The sequence below is a fragment of the Lepidochelys kempii genome, chromosome 16, assembly GCF_965140285.1.
Source record: "Lepidochelys kempii isolate rLepKem1 chromosome 16, rLepKem1.hap1, whole genome shotgun sequence".
Classification (NCBI taxonomy): domain Eukaryota; kingdom Metazoa; phylum Chordata; order Testudines; family Cheloniidae; genus Lepidochelys; species Lepidochelys kempii.
Window position 1 is genome coordinate 17,764,693 of NC_136395.1, and position 20,285 is coordinate 17,784,977.

The 20,285-nt window shown below is 51.7% G+C and overlaps 1 protein-coding gene across 2 annotated transcripts in view; it reads left to right on the top strand.

Moving 5' to 3' along the window:
- The window catches only part of ASS1 (argininosuccinate synthase 1), a 78,579-nt gene that overhangs the window by 12,303 nt on the left and 45,991 nt on the right, over nt 1-20,285 (top strand). For both annotated transcript variants that reach the window (XM_073314646.1, XM_073314648.2), the window contains 5 exons: nt 1,274-1,342; nt 2,440-2,628; nt 8,657-8,713; nt 11,919-11,993; nt 19,284-19,354. In XM_073314646.1, coding sequence (XP_073170747.1) covers nt 1,274-1,342; nt 2,440-2,628; nt 8,657-8,713; nt 11,919-11,993; nt 19,284-19,354 — 461 coding nt within the window. The remainder of the gene's footprint in view (nt 1-1,273; nt 1,343-2,439; nt 2,629-8,656; nt 8,714-11,918; nt 11,994-19,283; nt 19,355-20,285) is intronic.

Here is a 20,285-nt window from a genome sequence, read left to right on the forward strand (position 1 = left end):
GCCATGCAAGCGACTCAATCCAGACAGTCTTAGTGACGCTTAGTGATTATGGAAAACATAACCCTAACAATACATATACAATGATGGGGTCTAAATGAGCTGTTACCACTCAAGGAAGAGATCTTGGAGTCATTGTGGATAGTTCTCTGAAAACATCCACTCAATGTGCAGCGACAGTCAAAAAAGCAAACAATGTTAGGAATCATTAAGAAAGGGATAAATAATAGGACAGAAAATATCATATTGCCTCTATATAAATCCATGGTACGCCCACATCTTGAATACTGCCTGCAGATGTGGTCATCCCATCTCAAAAAAGATCTATTGGAATTGGAAAAGTTTCGGAAAAGGGCAACAAAAATGATTAGGGGTATGGAACGGCTTCCGTATGAGGAGAGATTAATGAGCCTGGGATTTTGCAGCTTGGGAAAGAGGCGAGTAAGGGGGTATATGATTGAGGTTTATAAAATCATGAGTGTTGTAGAGAAAGTAAATAAGGAAGTGTTATTTACTCCTTCTCATAATACAAGAACAAGGGGCCACCAAAGGAAATTAAGAGGTAGCAGGTTTAAAACAACAGAAGAAAGTATTTTTTCACACAACGCACTGTCAACCTCTGGAACTCCTTGCCAGAGGGTGTTGTGAAGGCAAATACTATAACGGGGTTCAAAAGGGAGCTAGATAGATTCATAGAGGATAGGTCCATCAATGGCTATTAGCCAGGCTGTTTGCTGTTTGCCAGAAGCTGGGATTAGGTGACAGGGTATGGATCGCTTGATGATAACCTGTCTGTTCATTCCCTTTGAGGCACCTGGCATTGGCCACTGTCAGAGGACAAGATACTGGGCCTGATGGACCTTTGGTCTGGCCCAGTATGGCTGTTCTTATGTTCCGCACTGGGCGCCTGGTGACCTAGGGGTCTCCCGAGTAGGGCAGCCTCCAGGGCTCATCTTGTGGCACCTCTGGGGGGCCTGGTCTCCCCTCCAGTACAGCTTGCTAGGAATGACCAGGGAAAGCACAGCTTGAAAGGCTGGGTCGATCTGTGTTCTAACCTCTGGCTCAGATAAATCGCCACAGCCTGGAGCCTTCTGTCCCTAAGAGGATTCCTCCCCCATCCTCTTACGGCAAGAAGCCAAATGACTGTGTGTTCCTTCATGCCTTGGAGTACTTGAGACTTGTCAGTAGGAGCCCGGTGGGGCCAAGCTGATGGGCTAGGGGTTGCCATCCTGGCTGGGGCCAAGCTGCTCAATCTCTTTCTCATTTTTACTTCCAGGCCAACATTGGGCAAAATGAGAACTTTGAAGAGGCGAGAAAGAAGGCGCTAGCTCTGGGAGCCAGAAAGGTAACACAAACCCTATTGCCTCTTGCGGGCGTAGCTCTGTTCTCAGTTCTGTCATCATGCCATCCCTGCAGCTCACGGACAGGTGTGCTATGTAAATTATACACACACCTGAAGAGTTAGGACCAGAGTTCTGGCTGCTTCAGCTCCATAAGTACAGGGCTTTGCCACTGGGCCGATGAGAGCTGCATATCTGCTGGCTTTTCAGAATTTTGGGGGCATCTCCAGACTCTGGATGGGGTTGGCGGGGTGTCCTCCCTCCTCTTTGCCCAAGGTCAGAAGCGTTTTCGGAGATTTCCCTCTATAAATGGCCAAACCACCAATAAATCCTAGATGCAAAGAGACGTTACACATAGCCACATCCGTAACTCGATGTGTCTCTCTTGTTTCCTTAATCCTTTATAATCCTCTCTACAGCCAAATTTCGATATTTCTTCTCCGTTTCTCACTTCCCTCTTTTCCCTCTATCCCTTTTCTTTTTCTTCTTCTGCTCCTCCACAGCATTTGTGGTTTATTTTCCCTCTCAAACCTTTCTTCGTGTCCTTACAAACGAGGAGCAGTCATTTCAGGGCTGGTGGGTTCAAGGGATGGTTGACCAGCTACAAAGCCTTTCTGTCTGTGTCACTGGTTCACATCCAGACCAAGACTTAGAGTCATTCCCACCTGTTTGGTGGTCTCGGACCATCTCCCAGCGGAGGGAGGTAGCCCAGGGAGCCATGTGCTACTGCCATGATGTATCTGTTCTAGGACTAGAAAAGGGGCTGTGGTTTCTACAGTTGTTGATCCAGAACCTTTCACCCGCACCTGGAAAAGGGGAGATGCTTATATGAGTCATTGGTGACACTGGGCTGGTTTCATCCTCCACTGAAATCCATAACGCTTCTCCGGGGATAGATTTGGCCCTTTGTCTCTGGGAAGTTAGTCAGATCTATAGGTACAGTTTATGGAAGACCTCAAACACAGGTGGTTGGAGCAGGGTTCCAGCCCCTAGGGGATGTTTCATCTATTGAATAAATGGATCTTCACCCCCCAGCAGCACCCTATCCCAGCAGGAGCCCTGGGCTACCCTCATTGCTTGGGGCTCTCTCTTTCTTGTGCAGGTTTACATTGAAGATGTCAGCAGGGAGTTCGTGGAGGAGTTCATCTGGCTGGCGGTTCAAGCCAATGCCCTGTATGAGGACAGGTATCTCCTGGGCACCTCGCTGGCTAGGCCTTGCATCGCACGGAAGCAGGTGGAAATTGCCCAGAAGGAGGGAGCCCAGTTTGTTTCCCACGGAGCCACTGGGAAGGTAAAGGAAGGGCAGGCCATTGCCTGGCAGCGGGGCTGGGCTTTGGGTGCCTAGGAATGCGAGGCTGGTAGATAGGAGTTCCCCCACCCCCACCACTTTATAGATGGGGAAACTGAGGCACATAAATATGATTTGCTGACTATCACAGAGCAAGTCCCTGCTTTCGGGCTCTTGGCTGGAAGCTCTCCTGCAACTTCCGTTAGAGTTAGCACTGGCTGGGGAACTTTCCTTTAAAAAAACAACAACAAAAAACGGATCAAATGTCCTGGCTTATTGAATGGAACTGACATGTTTTGAGTCAGCTCAATCTGTGGCTGCCCGAGGTGCCATGGTGCCTCATGGCAATTTCATCCCTTTGTTGATATTTCAACCTTTCATCCTCCTTTAGGTCTAAAACAACCCTGGAAATAACAGGCTTTCCACCGGGATGGCAATTCTGATTTTCCCCCAGCTCTGGTTAGAAACTTAAAAAACTTGTGTTTGCATGGAAGGGGGTGAAGAATCCTGGCTCCCTGGGCCCCGCCAGACAACTGACAGCACAAATCCTGGATCAGGGGGAGTTTTATTTTAAAGGGTGGTGGTGATGGGGGAGGGAAATGAGCGGTGTTGTTGCAGCTGCAGCACTGGGGCCGTTGTGGCTGTGGGAGGCCCCCTGGGGAAGCAATCCCCGGTTTTGGTGCTGAGTGTGGCGTGCTGGGCCAGAGGGGGAGGGGGAGAACTGCTCATCCCCCTCCCCCTGCTGGTCAAGGAACCTGTGGTGCTGGGGTGAGGCTCAGAAATGGAGGATTAACGCACGCTCTGCGCTCTACAGGTGTGAGAGCACAGTTGCGTTCTTGGGGAACTCCAGTAGTGGGTTAGTAGGGAGCCCAAAGGTTTGTTTTGACCCAAAGAGTGGCCTAGTGGACAGATCACAGGACTGGGACCCAGGAGACCTGTTCCTGGCTCTGCCACTGATCTGCTGTGTAGCTGTGGGCAAGTCACTTCCCGCTCTGTGCCTCAGTTTCCCCAACTGTAAAATGGGGTTAATGACACTGACATCCATTGTACTGCACTCTGAGATTGCCTGATGAAAGGTGCTAAGCATTATTTTTTATTGTGCATGGGTTTGCTGTCCCATTGAGCTCTGTGTCGCAAAGCCCCTGGCTTCAGTCAGGGCTGTGGCTGATCTGTCAGTCCTCAGCAGTAGGAGAAGCCTGAGGAACCTGGGTACCCTGGTTCGGATCCAGGGGGAAGGCGTTTTAAAAAAACAATCTCTCTCTCTCATCCGTCTGCAAACACGGATTGCTGGGTGATCTCAGAGCCATGGAGCTGGTTCCCCTTGGCTGGATTGTTCTGTAGAGAGGGGGCAGAGATGTTGATACCAGATCAGAAAGTTTTTTGGCCAGCATTTAGCACTAGAGGGGGCTAGCAATCTGCATTGAAAGGCAGTAGTCAGGTGTAGCTAGCTGACTGACCCACAGAGCAGGAGGTTACATGCAGAGATTCCCCGCTAGAGGCAGACAGAGACCACAGGACGGGTGCAGCTCAGCGAGAGAAGCGGCTCATATAAACCAAATGAGGGATGTCACTTTATTTCCTATGGAAAATGAGCTGGAGCTTTCTCATAGGGCTGGTCAGTTTCCATTTTCCTTTCAGCTAGGAGTTGCTTGTCCTCCATAGCCCTAACAAACCCCTGATGGTGAATTGCAACAGGGGAAACATTGCACAAATGGGGTACACCCCCTGCCCTGCCTCCTTGCTAAAATCCACAAGTCTCTAAACCTGCGTACACTGTCACCACTTGTCGTTGGCCAGGTTAGAGCCTCTGTGGAAAGTGTTCATGCAACGTACGGCAAGAAGAGGCCTGGAGACAGAGTGGGTTGGAGGCTGCTCCTCCATAGTTACCATTATAAAACTTCTGTGCTTCCAAGCTGGATGCATGTTGGAGTTCTCCAGGTGATGATGTAGCCTGGGAGAGTCAGATGGGGTATCAGACCTCCAGGGTCCACAGAGAAGCAAAGGGATTCTGAAAAGCATCCTAGGATCCTAGATGTGTAGGGCTGGAAGGGACCTGCACTGAGGCAGGACCAAGTAAACCTACCTTTATGGTTAGATATTAGGAAAAACTTTCTAACTTAAATCTCCCTCGCTGCAGATTAAGCCAGTTACTTTTGTCCTACCTGCAGCGGCCTGCAAGAACTATTGATCCCCGTCTTTTTCATAACAACCCTTAAGGCACTTGATGTCTGTGACCAGGCCCCCCGCTCAGTCTTCGTTTCTCAAGACTAAGCGCGCCCAGTTTTTGTAACCTTTCTTCATAGGTCAGGTTTTAAAAACTTTTTATCGTTTGTGTTGCTCTCCTTTGGAATCGCTCCAATTGTCCACATCCTTCCTACAGCGGGGGCCTGGAATTGGACCCCGTACTCCAGTGGAGGCCTCGCCAGTGCTGAGTAGAGTGGGACAATTACCTCCCGTGCCTTACACTTGACACTCCTCTTGATATACCCCAGAATGAGCTTAGTTTTTTTTCACAGTTGCACCACATCGTTGCCTCATTTCAATGTGTGATCCACTCGGAGCCCAGATCCTTTTCAGCAGTGCTGCCACCTGGCCAGCTGTGAGCGGGGAATACTTAAACTGACTCCTGGGCGCAGTAGCAATTGTCAGCCTGTGTATCTTGTTGCTGAAGGACATTTTGGAGGCAAATAAGCTGAAGAAAACTCAGAGGAGCTAGCAATATCCCCTGCAATTATACGGGCTCAGGTAGCATTTTAGGGCTCTCAAATCACTACTTCTCGTAAGCTGGTCACGAGCGGGAGACAGGGAGAAGCTTCCTGCCTCGTGCAGTGCCGTGGGGGGGGGGGGGGAATGGGTTATTTTATTTTATGGCATTTTGAAGCATCTGGTACTAGCCAGGGCTGGAGACAAGCCTGAATGAGCCATTGCTTCTGCTGGGGCATTTCCCGTATCCCCTCTTGCGCAGCCCCTTGTGGGTGTGTCCCAGTCACTCTGTTTGGAGACTCAGCCGCCTCTCACCTCTTCCAACCATCCACCAGAGGGCGCTCTTGAGTGATGTGGCACCTAGGGAAAAATCCCTCCTCTCTGCACTGAGCTCAGCTCCCCATTTCCCAGTTAAAATGTCACCTCCATTATTGGGTATTGCACAAACCCACCCTCCTCCCCCTCTTCCAGCGTCCACAAGCAGCAAGGAAGCTGCACCCTAAGCTGCTGCCAAGTCTCTAACTTCCCCCCCCCATCCATTAAGCCGGGTTGGAGGGAGCGTGTGCTGGTAACTCGACCCGGGAGCATGCTATCCCCGGCTGAGGCAGCAGCAGGGGCTTCAGCATCTTAAATGTGCACCATCTGCAGCGCCCTGTCTTGGGAGCAGATGGACTTGTTTGGGGCCTGTAAGGGAAATGAGTGCCCTGGAATATGTGCGTGTGTGTAATAGTCCCGGGGGGGCCTCCTTGGCCCTGCAGCAAATGTAACCAGCCTGATCTAGAGAAGAGGGGGTGCCCCATTTGCCCGCGATGTTGGTGGAAATTGGGCCTTTGTCATCTTTCTTCCCCTAGAAGCTCCCAGAGCTGCTCAAACCCTCCCTCTCCAAGGTACCTGGCCTCCTTGGGAAGCCCTTTCCAGGGAGCTTGTTGGCAACGTCTGATAATGAAGGGGTGTCCGGATCCACCAGATCATCAGCTATCTCTCCTGCCTGGACTCTCACGAATCACCCCTGTTCCTAGGGGGCAGGGCCCTCAGCGAGAGTAGCTCTGGTTTAAAGCCAAGCAGCTGCACTAGGCTGGGTGCGGGACTGCAGCTGCGTGCGATGGCCCGTGGCACCAAAGGGCCAGGTTGGCAAAAGAGTTTGGCCCTTTGTGCGCGTGTGGGGAGAGGAGCTCAGCTAGTTGGGCAAATCTGGCCCTTTAAAGTGACGTTTAAAAACTAGACCTTTGGTGGAATACACCCATGGTGCTACGGGCACTGCTTGATGTATGTGGAGGCTATTTCTCTCTCCCCTCCCTCCCGCCCTAGCAAACACTGGTGAGAACGTCTTGGTGCTGTTCTGCCATCCTGCCCAGGGCACAGTTCTGCCCCCGGTGCTGGTGCCAATCGACTGTTCAGCCTTCACTATGGGACGTAGATGCATCCAGATGAATTCAAGATACGTAGACCACAAGTTAAAGGTGGAGTCTCTGTCTCGGGGCTTGTCTACATGGGGAAGTTTACTAGCATTACTCTACCAGAATAACTGTTTGGAAGTGACCTAAGCTAAACCAAAAAAAGATCATTCTTATTCCATATAAAGAGCGTGCCCAGCAGGAATTATACCAGTGTAGCAGTGCTGGTAAATTACCCCATGTAGACAAGTCCTCCGTTTCAAATCTTTCCGACCTGGGATTGTCTCAATCTAGCTACTTGTGCAATAGCCAGGATCTTTATGACTGAAAGCCCTGAGTGGTGTAGTAGCTGGTGGTCCCTTCAGGACAGTTCAGATTGGCTGAGTTCCCCTTGTAATGATTTGCTGCCCAAGAGCACCGTTCTCAAATGAAGGGCCCTCATCTGCCTGTGCCCAAGCCTGGTGCACTTCTGGGGGCAATGCAAGGGAAACATGCATGGCATCAGTTAACTAGCATCATGAATAAGATGTTGATGTACCTCACTACCCTCTTGTGGATGGAGCCAGAACTGCTCAGCTGTGTGCCATAGGCCCTATATTGCTAGCAGCTAATGGAGATTCTCCTTTTGCTTTTGGTAGAGGAGGATCTGGGTTCCATCCCTGTTTTGTCGTGAAGTTCTGAATGGCAGCATAGCACGAATTGGAGTCCTGAGCAGCCACAGATTTGTTAGTGGATTGTGGCAGACCCTTGGGTTTATTCATTCGAACTAGATGGCACCTCCTGTTGAGAGACTGCTTGTTATGGTTCCTGGGTACTAGGGCAGGGGATGATTAATACAGGTATCTCAAGCTTGGAATGGACTTAGACATCCCTGTGCAAACACACATGTTCTGCCAAAGACTTGGCCTCAACAGCGCATTGCAAGGCCATCGCTGACTTTCCCAGCTCTGCGTAGCGCCTGGCTAGGAGCTGAGGTGGAGACGCACGGAGCGCTATGGCTGTGACATGGCACTGAGCCAGCATTCGTCTTCTCCAGGCATTTTCAAACAGATGGGTTAGTGCTTGCAGCGAGAGGAGGTTAATTAGAGACAGATACTGTCTGGGTCTCTCTGGCTCTCATGCTCTTACAGTGGTGTACTTAGGGGCTACTTGCCCATTAGCCACTGTCCCAGAAAATATGGCAAATGGGAGGCGTGGACAGACCAACCCTCACTTCTTTCCCTAATTCAGGTTTTTCCCTTCTTTCCAATAATTGCACATTTCCTAGGCCTGGTTGAAATATTGACGGTTTTGTAGTTTCTCTTCTTCAATCCAAAGCTGCAGAGTTTTCCTCCTTGTTTTATTTGCCAACAGTGGGGCAGAAGATTGAGTAACTGGGCCAGAACCTCGTCTCGTTGAAGCTGGGGAAGCTTTATGAGCTAGGCTAGCTGAAGATCTGATCTGCTGAGACTTTCACAGTCCCTCTCCCAAACCTTCCCCACCCTTTGGGTCCTGCTGGGCTTTGGCCTTCAAGGGCCTGTCCAGGGAAAGGCCGTTGGGACTGGGTGGGGACATGATTGCCTGGATGCTGGCTTGTCTCTCGCTTGCTCTCACAGTGGGTTGGGAAATCCACAAGGCGTCACTGGTTTTGATAGACTCATGTTCTCGCATCTCATCTGCTCTCCCATAGACCTCTCCACCTAAGCCTGAGCCCCTGGAGATGGCATTCACAGCCCCAGACCTTGGCCCTGGCAGGGGCACCCGGCGAGGGGCCAGAGACCGAGCCTCAACTCTGAATGGGGACAACAGGCTTGCTCCATGTAGGCCGGCTCTGGGATGTTGTCTCCTTCATACATTGGTGGTGGCGTGGACCAAGATCACAGCCTTTCCCACCAAGTCTGAACTCGTGGGATGGGGTCAGGGCCATTCCTAAACTCCCCTCTGTTCTGTTTCAGGGGAATGACCAGGTTCGATTTGAGCTCACCTGTTACGCCCTGTGCCCTCAGATCAAGGTAAGGCGTTTGGACTACTGCTCCCACTAAGCATGGCCGTGTCACAGGCTCCCTTCGGGACATCTGACTGGTGTGGGGAAGGGTCTCGAGTATCTGGCTGTCAGGTTTGCCCTCTGCACAAGGGTCTATTTGTGTATTCTGGTATGACTCCTACATTGCAGATGCTGGAACAGTGTTCCCCACCCTTGCCCTCAGATGGCTTGATGCCCCCGTTTCACTTTGTGTTGGCCAGCTTCAGTGCTTTGACATGAGTGCCCATGGCTAGGTTCCCTCTGCCAGCTCAGCCACCTGCGGGGTGTTAAAGTCGCCACTAGTTGGAACATTTTACTTCAAAAACACTTTTCATGGGGGAAAAACCTGCCTCCCGCCCATGAAAATGTTTGTTTGTTTCTTCTGAAAGTTTCTGTTTTCAACAAAAAAACGAAAAACCCAAAGATGTTTCCCTTCCTCCCCCATTCTGTTTCATTTCCCCATTTTGAAAGTGCGGGAGGGGGAGGAAGTGGGGAAAATGGGGGAAAAAATTACTTTTTTTTTTTAAATTAGTTTTTGAAAATTGATTAAAATTCAGTTTTTCGATTCGGTGTTTTCAATGAAAAATGGAAAAAATTTCACACACACACCTCCGCCCATTTAAAATCTTTGTTGAAACACATGTATAATTTGGCGCAGCTCTGGTGAGTGTATTGTTCAGAATTGCTTAGGTGGCCCATAAAGCCTGGAAACCTTTAATTTTTGGGGGGTGGGGAGCACCAATTAGCCCTCAGCTTTGGGGTTTTCGAGGACCCCAAGAAATCTAATAACGGAGCGAGCACCGTTTTGCTTTCATCATGCTTAGTCAGCTGACCAGAAATGGGCAATTCAGATTGGATAGAATCTAAGCCCTGCCCCCATCCAGAACCTTGGACCACACCTCTGGTCTCCCGCCTTTTCTGAGCTTGAAATAAGTTGGCTTAAGTCGCTGTAGCATTCCTGGCTGTCTCTGCTCATCCAAGTTCTGGATGGGACGAGAAGCATCATGATATCACAAGACATTCTTCTGGTAGCATCATGGACCTCCTGCAAGAGCCCCAGGATTTGGTCTTTGGGCCCATTTGGACCCAGATTTCAGTTTAGCAGCTTGGGCTTCTCTCTCATTTTTCCCGTCCCAACTCTGCAGACCCAAGAAAGCATCTGTACTTGGGTGCTGATCAGACCCAACCATTCAGCCCTTTAGGGATCTCCTCGTGACACCTCTTTGCTGCCAGCATCACACCCAAGTCAGATGTTACTGAATACCCCCAGAGACTCCACTGAGTAACTGCTCACAAATCCACTCGCTCAGGGCCTGAGCCAAAGCCTGGGGGAAGACCCCATTGTCTTGAGTGGTCTTTGGATCACTGAATGCATGCATGAAGACATCTGAATGCGGCATTGTCACCAGGCCCCTTCATCCTACTAGTGCTTCCCAATGTGCAGACGGGGCCCAGGATCTGTCAGCTTGTTCACTAGCCCTGCAGAGAGAAAGGAAAGGCGCAGGGTCTCTGGATAACCTGCTGTTGGGAGCTTTATTTTTTAACACAGACGCAAGCGACTCAGTTTCTCTTTAACAAGCTGCCAGCTGCTCAAGGTGACGTTTTGGCATTTGAGGGGGCTGTAATGATCTTTAATTGACCTATTTTTACCCCAAACACCACAGTGCTGTGAAACAAACAGTAACAAGGCAGCCGCCTTGAGCGGCTGGTGGGATAATGGACACGTCCCCCTCCCCGCAAGCATATTCTGCTGCTTGTTAGGGTTACAGTGGCAGCTTGGAAGGGTCTCAGGTTACTCAACCTTTGTGTGGGGAGATTAAATCTCTGCCGATGGATGTGGTGTGTGCTTCAGGCAATGAGAATCACTTTGCCGCACTCCCTGCTCTGTGAAACTTGCAAAACTAGTCCCCAGTGTCTTTTGCTGGCAGCGAGGCTGTTCTGATTGATTCTCTCAATGCTGTTTGGGATTCGGATGTACTGATGAGGAAAAGGATTGTAGTGACTCGTCTAAGGGTGTGGAGGGAAAACGGACTGGTGTGTGAGGGCAGTATTATTACTGGGGAAGAATCAAAAGGGAACAGGCTTCGGTTGTGGTCTCGTTAAACCTCCAAAGATTGACTTGGTTCCTTTTTATCTGAACCAGGGAAGCTCCTGCGGTGGGTGGGGTGGAGACAGGTCCATATACACTATTCCTATTCCCAAAACCTTCCTCATCTCGGCATTTCGCGGCTCGCAGTAAAATTCCTCTCAATACCCTGTCCCGTCCCCCTGATCTCGCTCTCCTAGGGCGAGGCGGGAGGTGTCCTGTCAGCCGGTGGCATTACCAAGGTTAGTTAGGGCAGAATCAGGCCCTCTGTCATGAAGGTCCTGAGGAGACATGAAACCATGCCGCACAGATGAGGGGGGCGATCGCTGAGTCCATCCGTCGTGCCCAGCAGCTGTGGTGGTGGGATGAAGGCCTGACTGGGCCATAGAGCCTGAACTCCTCTCTCGCCGCTGGACGCAGCCTCTGCCTCCGGGTTGAGGTGCTTGGGCAGAGGGAAGCTTGTGCGGCTGCTCCCTGGTCTGTGGCTGACAGCAGCCTTGGCGTTCCCGGACCTAGAGTCCAGTGCCTTCCCCAGCACAGCAAGGAGGGGAAGGGGGCAAGTTTGCCTGCTCACTGGGCAGGCCTGGCATTACCACGGTGCTTTGCTTCTGGAGAAAAAACAGAACTGCTGAACCCTTGCCTGGGGGTGGAGGGTGATCAGGCCAGGGGCTTTGCGCTCGCTTTCACGGCCACGGCAGGTGCTGGGGCGGGTCTGAACCCTGTGCCCCTGCACCAGGGGGACTCAGCGGGGCGAAGGCCCCTTCAGAACTGGCAGGCCCCTTGGCCAGAAGAGTGCCACTCTCCACCATGTAGGTTTCCTCCCACCGACTGACTGCATAGCTGAGCTTTAGCCTGCAGGGGAGAGTCCCCTGGCTCAGAGCGGCTCTTTCCGACTTGGGGCTGCTGCGTGTGAGCTTGCCTGGGGCTTTGTGGGTCAGGATCTCTGCATGGCTGGGCTGGCCCACGCGTGCGAGCAGGGGTCTCAGAAAGGACCCGCTGCCGCTGAGGGACATGGAGAAATTGGCCTCCTCCCTCTGGCAGCTTGTATTTGAAATGCTGCAGAAGCAACCTCGCTCAACCCGCTGTCTGTCTCTGCCCCATCTCTCAGATCATCGCTCCCTGGAGGATGCCGGAGTTCTACAATCGCTTCCGCGGACGCAACGACCTGATGGACTATGCCAAGGTACGATCTCCCCTCCGTGGTGTCAGCTGCGCCCCTCATCCTCATGGCACTTGCCCTTTGCCCCGACGTGGAGGCCTTTTCTTGCCTCTGTTGTCCCCCAATCCGTCCCACCCTCTGGGCCATGGTCACAGTTCTCGCTCTGCCCGGGGGATGGAGACGACATTAGATTCACTTAGCTGTTCCTTAACTGGCCAGGAGGTGACTCGACTGGGGAATGCCCAGGTGCTCCTGGCACATTGGCTGCAAAACCTCCCCTGAAGTGCAAGAGGCGGGAACTGACCCCAAGTCTCCTGCGTGGCAGCTCACGGTGGTTCCACTGGGCTGCCCCACTCCAAATCTATCACTCTTCGTTGCACTGGGGGGTAGCATTAAGAGGCACCGGCCAAGGTCAGGGCCCCATCGTGCCGGGTTCTGCGTAGACGCGTAGGAAGAGACAATTCCTGCCCCCTAAAATCTCCCAGTCCTAAACTAGACAAGGCGGAGGTATGGAGGAAGGAAGGATAATTCTCCCCATTTTACAGATGTGGAGCTGAGGCCCAGATGGCCCGGCGCTCTGTTGCCCCGCGTGATGTGCAGCCATTGACACCAATGCAGAGCGGAATCAGAACTGTAGCGTTTTAAACCCACTGTACACTGGGGTGAATGACGGCACATGGTGCAGGGCAGTGGACAGTCAGGCCCAGAGAGATTAAGGGTGAAATCTTGGCCCAATGGGAGTTTTACCATTGACTTTAGGATTTCACCCTGAATTAACTGCTCAAGGTCACCCATGGGTCTGTGGCAGAGAAATGAATCCTGTGTTCCGAGTCCCCATCCTGTAACTTAAAGCACACACCCATCCTTAGTCTCCCTTTAATCCTCATGATGCAGTGTGGCCTAGTGGATCGAGCACAGGACTGGGGCTTGGGAAAATCTGGGTTCTGTTACCGGCTCTGCCACTGGCCTGCTGGGTGACCTTGGTCAAGTCACTGAACCGCTGTGCCGCAGTTTCCCCATCTGTAAAATGTGGATAATGACACTGCCCTCCTTTTGTAAAACGCTTGGCGGTCTACTGTTGAAAAGCACCATGAAAGAGCTGGGTTCTGTTGCTGTTCATTATTATTATTGTCTTGATTCCTTCTTGTTTTCCAATGCAAAGGTGCTCTGGATTTAGCTGAGCACCATCTCTCAAGTCCATTATGGGAATTAAGACTGGCTCTGTGTGAGATTTCTGCTGCTGTTCCTGGATGCAAGGGTGTGTGTGATAGTGTGATGTTTTAATGGCCCCTAATTACCTGGATGTTAATTGTAATCCATTTGCCAAGGAAACTGGTCCCAGCTCAATGGCTTGCGTAATAGACAAAGCAAATACATTTTCCCTTTTGTCGTCCCTTCCTTTTTGAAGTACAAGTTGCAATAAAACATATTAGAAGTTTTTCATCAGGTTCTTTAAGCGCCCACCAGGGTACCTTTCTTTTTTAGCGACTTCATGGAAATGCTTGACAACTGGGCTCAATCAATCAAAAGGGAAAAAGCAGCTCTGTGCATAAACCAGAAAATTGCTTCAGTTTTTAAATAGCTGCCGTCTAGGCTGGCTGGATAATATCTGTGACGCCAAGGTGCTGAGTTGGAGGGGATGCGCTGCATGGAGCGCTAACAGCGGTGACCGAGGCCTCAGCATCCCATTAAACCCCAGAGTGCTGTGTGTTGAGGATTGTGTTGCCATCTGTTGTTTTATTATTAAGAAGGCAGTTTACAAGAGCTTCCCATATGTTGCCAAACAAATTGTCAAACAGCAGAGTTAGGAAGAGAGCTGTGTTTTTATTATATGGAAAATAGTATGTGTCTCTTTATAAAAGCAAAAAAACTCACAAAAACCCCAAAACAAAACCCCACCAACACAGTTTGGGAGCTCTATTTAAAAGGACAGGGTTGCAAACACAGCTTTCAGAGATACTTGAGCTCCAGGCCTCTCTTTAACGTACAGACAAAAGGAGTTTTCTATTCTTTCATGATCCATGATCTGAAGAAATCAGCTGTTCTCTTCTTGCAGGGCCCAATCCTGCACCTGTTTAATCTTACACACCTGGGTTCCATTGGGGTCTCAACAAGATGAAAATTGGGCCCAAATTGCCTTTGATAATTTTACTGCTCATGTGAGTAAAGTGAAGCACCTGGGTAAAGAGTTGCAGGATCAGGGCCTGGCACACGTATGTAGCTTTAGTCACGTGAGCATTGGCATCATAAGGGTGTTGGCCAGATCAGGCCCTCGAGTTAGTTTTATGTTTGTAATCTGATGCTGTCCACTTAGTTTAGTTCTGGAAGTAGGTGATCAAATGGGTGCTTTAGGAAACCTAACGCAAACAGAAATAGTGGCACTTCTGTCTTACATTTCACAGAACGCAGGTGTTGGGTGTGAGGGTTTTTAAAATCTGTCTTTGAACATTGCCAGAAATCCAAATACAGGAACATTAGGCTGGTGCCAGAGGAAAAGTAAGTGAAACTGACGATAAACACAAGTAAAACAGATAAGTCTAGTTTCAGTGAAGTTGGTCCAATATGAGAACATTAACCATTTGCTGACTAATGATGGCTTTCGTCAAATAATGTACCTGGATAACGTTCACTCAGATCTACCTTTCAATGCCCAAGCTCAGTGAAATGCAAAAAGTAAACAAACTTTATTGTGAGTCTCGGGTTATTGGGGGGGGGGGTCTTCAAGCCTTAGCTCCTGGAGTCATGTGATGTGAGAATCTCCGCTTCCATTTTTAAAATCATGTTTCTAGCACGCCTGGCGTGGAGGAAAACTTGACCCTTAAAGTCTCAAAAATCAGAAGGCAAATTAAAGTAACCCACACTGTAGTAGTTTTAAAAATCTCAGGATTTTTTGAATGCCTGCAGGCTCACAGTGCTGAAAGGGCATAAATGGTGAAAGGTCTATTACATCATCTCTCTGTCCATGATCTATGGCTTAGTAACCCGGAAAAGGATATTTTAAAAATATGCAGGGCCCAGTCTTCTGCTAGTATAAATCATGGCCATCAGTGGAGCTAGACGGACCTCCATCAGCTGAGCCTCTGGCCCGGAGAGCCTCCCTCTCCTCTCCGTTACAATCTCATACGGCCCAGTTTTAGCCTTGTGGGACTATTCATGCACTTTGAGCATGTGCATAAATGTTTGTCTGCAGGCTTGGGTCTAAATTCGGAGTAACTTGGTTGAGGCCAGTGGTGTGACACCAGCCTAAAACTGTTGTGAGATCAGAATCGGACTCCTGAATCGATCCTGGTCTCAGGCTAAGCAGCCCAAGGCAAACGCAACTTTGAAGTGACAACTGTTATGACCATTTTGTAAAAAACACATATAACACCAGGGAACTGGAAACTGGTCTGGATTTCAGATTGAAATGCTTGTTTTTTAAACTCTAATTGGAAACCCAATTAATTTTTCCATTCAAGTCCTGTTAACCTGTGAAAACTCAGGGTCTGAAGGAAAAGGATGCGATGCTGGCGGATGATTGGAGGGAGGCAGGGGCATGCGTGTGAGGACAGTTGTGAAACAAGTGTGCAAGTGTTCATGCTCTTCTGCGCACAGGCTCCAGGGGAGTGGGCTGGAGGAAGGGAGCTGTTAGCAGACAGCATTACCTCAGGGCCACCCTGTGCTGGTGATTATGGCTCATTAAGAATAAACAAAGAAGAGCATTAATTGACTAACAAGCTCTTGAAAGCTAATGGAGGGATCAGCAGGCTGCTGGAGTGTGAACAGGGTCCCCTCTGTCAGGATGTGGAGCTTGGACGTGTTTCATGGACCCTGTTCTGAGGGTGAGGGAGGAGGTCTTCCGGGGGGGTTCCCATTGGGCAGAGTCTGCTTGGAGATCCTGATCTGGGATAGGCGGGCCTGTGCATGCCCAGGCATGGTTATAGACAGACACACGTGTAGTGTTTTGTCCTGTTTGTGCTGTTTCCTTGGTGTTTGAATTTGATCCTAGACTCAGGATGGGGTGTGTGTGTGTGGGGGGGATTTCTCAGTCTGTCTGAAGTTTGCTGTCCCTTTCTGGTCTCCAGTGTCACGTGGCCGTCCAGCTCTATGGCTGGCCCATGTGCCCCAAGGCCAGCAGGCTTTTTACCCACCTCTGATGGGCCTGGGGAAATTGTCATTGGTCTAGGGTTCCCCAGGAGCAAACAGAACGGATACAGCCCCTGGTGAGGAGCTAGTTGGCTCCTCCTTCATCCATTAAAGCGCCAGGGTGGACGCTCCGGGGTTTCTCAAACACCTGGCAGCAGTCCAGTCATTCGTATTTGGCTGCAGATTTGCGCAGCATGAGGACACGAAGGGAAGGCATTGGGTTGGGCCATGCCGATATGCCCTGGCTGCTAGGGGAGCTATTGCTTTGTTGGTCACTGGTGGAACAAGGGTCTGTTTGCATTTTGTTTTCCTCCAGGGCGTACTGGGTTGGGGGGGCCTTTATAAGAGAAGGTTTTACTCATCTCCATTGCGTCCAAGCACCTTCCAGGTGTATATTAAACAACGGGAGCAGCAGCTGTCACATGATTGGTGCTTTCTCGCCCCGGGCTGGGGGAGCTGGGCTTGCAGTGCAGTGAGTGAGTTTTGGTAGGGGTTTGGTTTGGTGTTTTCAGGGTGCGTGCTGGTGTGTGTGTGTGTTAAAGAAGGCAGGTTAAAGTGCACCTGGCACTGGGAGCAGAAGGTGCGAGGTTTGCAACGGGATTGATTTTTGGCTGTATTCTGAACCCATGAAAGCCAGGATGACAATGCGAAGTGCTGGCCCAGTCCTGGCTCCAGCAGCCCACACAGCTCCTCTCTTAATCCGAGCTCTGCCTCTTGTCTGTTGCATTGCAACTGCATCTCTGCGGCCTCCCCTGCTAATTCCCTGCGCTGCCCATTCGCCTCGTGTTCGAAGCCGTCTCATCAAGTGAATTGTCATCCGATAATTGAGTGAGCTGGTGACCTTATGAGGGAGCTGGGTGTTGTGCCTGTAGGGGGTGGGCAGCTGAGTCTGGGTGGGTGCGTGACTCCTAGGGGCACCGCATATCCATGCAGCCATGTACGTCTGTGTGCCAGGGAAACGCACGTGAGGCGGGGAGGGGGAAGCGAGCGAGCTCTGCAGAGCTCGTGGTGAGGTGTCTGTGTGAGGAGGGGTGTCTGTCTATCTGTCTGTCTGTCTGTCTGGTGCTGCAATACAGCTGTGGCCATTCCCTCATCGACCGCTCGGTGCTGTTAACTGCTGCTGAATTTCACCGTAGGATCAGCAGGGATAATTCCCCAGCAGCTAGAGAGGTGCCTGGGCCAGGCCTGCAGCTCCATGCGGGAGACACCGGACCAGGCCCTGGGTAGATGCTGATCATTGTAGCTCCTGGTGCAGTGGGTGGCGTGCTGTTGATTGACACCTGTTCCTCTTGTCTGTGCCCTGATGCTGGGGCCACAGAGGGGCCTGTTGAGATGCAGGGTCCTTTCCTCACGCCACTGCCTCTCACACCTGCTAACTGGGATTAGACCCCGGGCCCTGCAAGGTCCCTGCAAGGACCATGGATGCAGCGTGGCAAACTGTGGCTTTAGTCTGGGCTAGGGTTTGATCCAGCCCCTGGATAGGGGAAGTGCAAGCCCTTTGGCCCTACCCTGCAGCCCAGTGCTTTCCAGGAGTGGCCGGGGGCATGGCCGGGGCTATCCGAAGAGTGGGAGAGCTCTGAGCAGGGCCCCAAGGGTTTTGCAGTCCCCAGTGTAAAAGTGCAAGAGACCCGCTGCTGTACATGCAGAGCAAGAGGGAGAGGTGGTTGAGGGGGAGAAATGGGCAGATGGGTAGGCTGTGGTCGGTGAGTGGGGATGGGACTGCGGCAGGCACTGCTGATGGGCTGGGGTGAGGGTGAGACCCACACTAGCTTGAATCTCGCTAGCCCCACTCAAACTGGCCGTGGAGATGCAGCAGCACCAGCTTCGGCGTGGGCTGTACGAGCTGCCCAGGACCCTGGGTCCGGACGTGCATTGTTAGCCTGTGCCAGGGTCCGTGACACCACATGGTCACTGCTGTTCTCAGCCGGGCTGGCCGGGTTCAGGTCAGTGTGGGTGTGCCTAGCCGCGCTGCAGTGCAGACTGACCCTGAGAGCGGAGGGTTGGATGGAGGTGGGTCGTGGGTAGGTGAACAGGTGGGGAGGGGTGTGAAGGGGGAGCATGCGTGGGAATGGCAAGTGAATGGTGTCAGGGTCCTGCTGGGGGCAGGGCTCAGGCAGGCCGAGGTCCGTGCCAGAGGTCAGGACTGGTGTCGGGGTTCCGGGCCCAGAGCGAGGGTCGGAAGCCGAGTGGGAGCTGAAGGATGCTGGGAGTTCAGGAGCAGGGAAGCACGCTCCGTCATGGCGGCTCACTGGGGATCCCCGCCGTGGCCTGGACCCTTCCAGGTACACCCAGAGGGCATATACGGGGGCAGGAGACAATCAGAAGCCTCCCAGGTGGCTGCCAATAGGATCTCTCAGGCGGGACTTCCTGTAGAGTGTGTCTGCTGCAGGTTGCGGGGAGCGGCCAGGTCACGGCTGCCACCAAGCGGCACATGGCAGTGTCCACTGCCTGATGGTTCTGCTGACCTGGGTGCGACTCCTGCCAATCTTTAGCAATGGGAGGGTAGCTGGGGCTCTCTGCATGCGTGTGCCCAGGTGAGCGAGCCATTTTAGAGGGGATGAGCAGCCTCATTGACTTAGAACAAAGGAGGGATGTCTCTGACTTCTCCATTCGTTTGGCTTCCCTCTGCGGGTAAAAGATGTTGCCTTAGGGCTGAATGGAGCGATGGCGCTGCAAAGCCTGCGTGCTAGCCGTTAACCCGAAGTCTCTGCTCATGTCGTGGGTTGAGGGTGCTTCGGGGCAAGGAACCAGTCTTTCTGCCCTGTGAAGTGCCATGCATGGATATGGCATGGTATCAGTAGTACAAAGAACACAGGTGTGCAAGATCTGCCAGTCCCTCGGTGTGTGAGTGAATGTGGTTCTGAATGTGGCCCCAGGAATGCAGTGCTCGTGTTCACTTCATGCTGCCTTTCCAGGTGGGCAGTAGCTTGGATCTCCTGGAACCTGCTTTGGCGAGAGATGGCGATTGGCCTTGCCAGTGGGGTTGTGCCCTAGTCTCTTGGAAAAGCTCCAGGGGATTTTTAATTGACACTGTTGCCAGGTCCCCCATTTACTTGCCCGTGTCTTGATGGTAACAGCAGCACTGGGTGATGCGCAGGGTTTTCAGACCCATGCCCTGGGCAGTAATGAACCAGTCTGCCTTTCTCACCCAGCTGGAGTTCTGAGCCTGTTTTCCCTTCTCTCCCACAGAAACATGGCATCCCGGTTCCGGTCACTCCCAAGAGCCCCTGGAGCATGGACGAAAACCTCATGCACATCAGGTGAGCCCGGGCGGATGAAGGAACTTCCCAAGGGTGAGGTGTGATCAGCACACTGGCCTGATTCTCTGTCCTGTGCCTTGTGCAGTAATTTCAAAGCAGGGCAATGGAGCATCGGGCCCAGCATCTTAGGTATCAGACAAGGGCTGTCTTCCCCGGGTGCGCTGGGTTCTGACCCAAAGCTGGTCTGTGAAAGCTTCAACCCCTTCTCTGTGGAGCTCAGCATCTCTCCCAATGCCCCATTTCCCAAGTAGAGAACGGCCGTTACTTTGCTTGTCTTCCACACCTGGAGTGCCGTCAGTGGTAAGAGCCCTCTGATGAAGAACCCCCTTGACACGTACTTTCCTCCAAGTGCATAATTTCCCTGCATTACAGACAGACAGACACACACACACACACACTACTCAGCATCCCTGTTTGTGTTCATAAGGATTAGTAATAGGAGGGACAGAGACTCCTCCACCGCCTAGCCCTTCACCGGTGAAGCTGCTCCTCTGTCTAGGTTCTGCGGGTGCCCATTGCTAGTCTCTGAGCAGCTCTCTGTAGAGCTGGTCCTTGTGAGTCTCCCCTGGTGTAAGGTTGCGACCTCTTCCCTCTGACGTTCTCCTTGCAATCTTGCATGAGCGATGGCGAATGAGCATGTCTTGGTCTCAACTAGTCCCAGCTGGAGAGGATCATGGGGACGTAGTAAGAAACTTTCCCTGGGAGACAGGTTACTCCATAACTACCCACTGCAGGGTTTCTTGCATCTTCCCCCAAAGCAGCTGGTACTGGCCACATAAGAACAGCCTTACTGGGTCAGACCAAAGGTCCATCTAGCCCAATGTCCTGTCTTCCGACAGTGGCTAATGCCAGGTGCCCCAGAGGGAATGAACAGAACAGGTAATCATCAAGTGACCCATCCCCTGTCTCCCATTCCCAGCTTCTGGCAAAC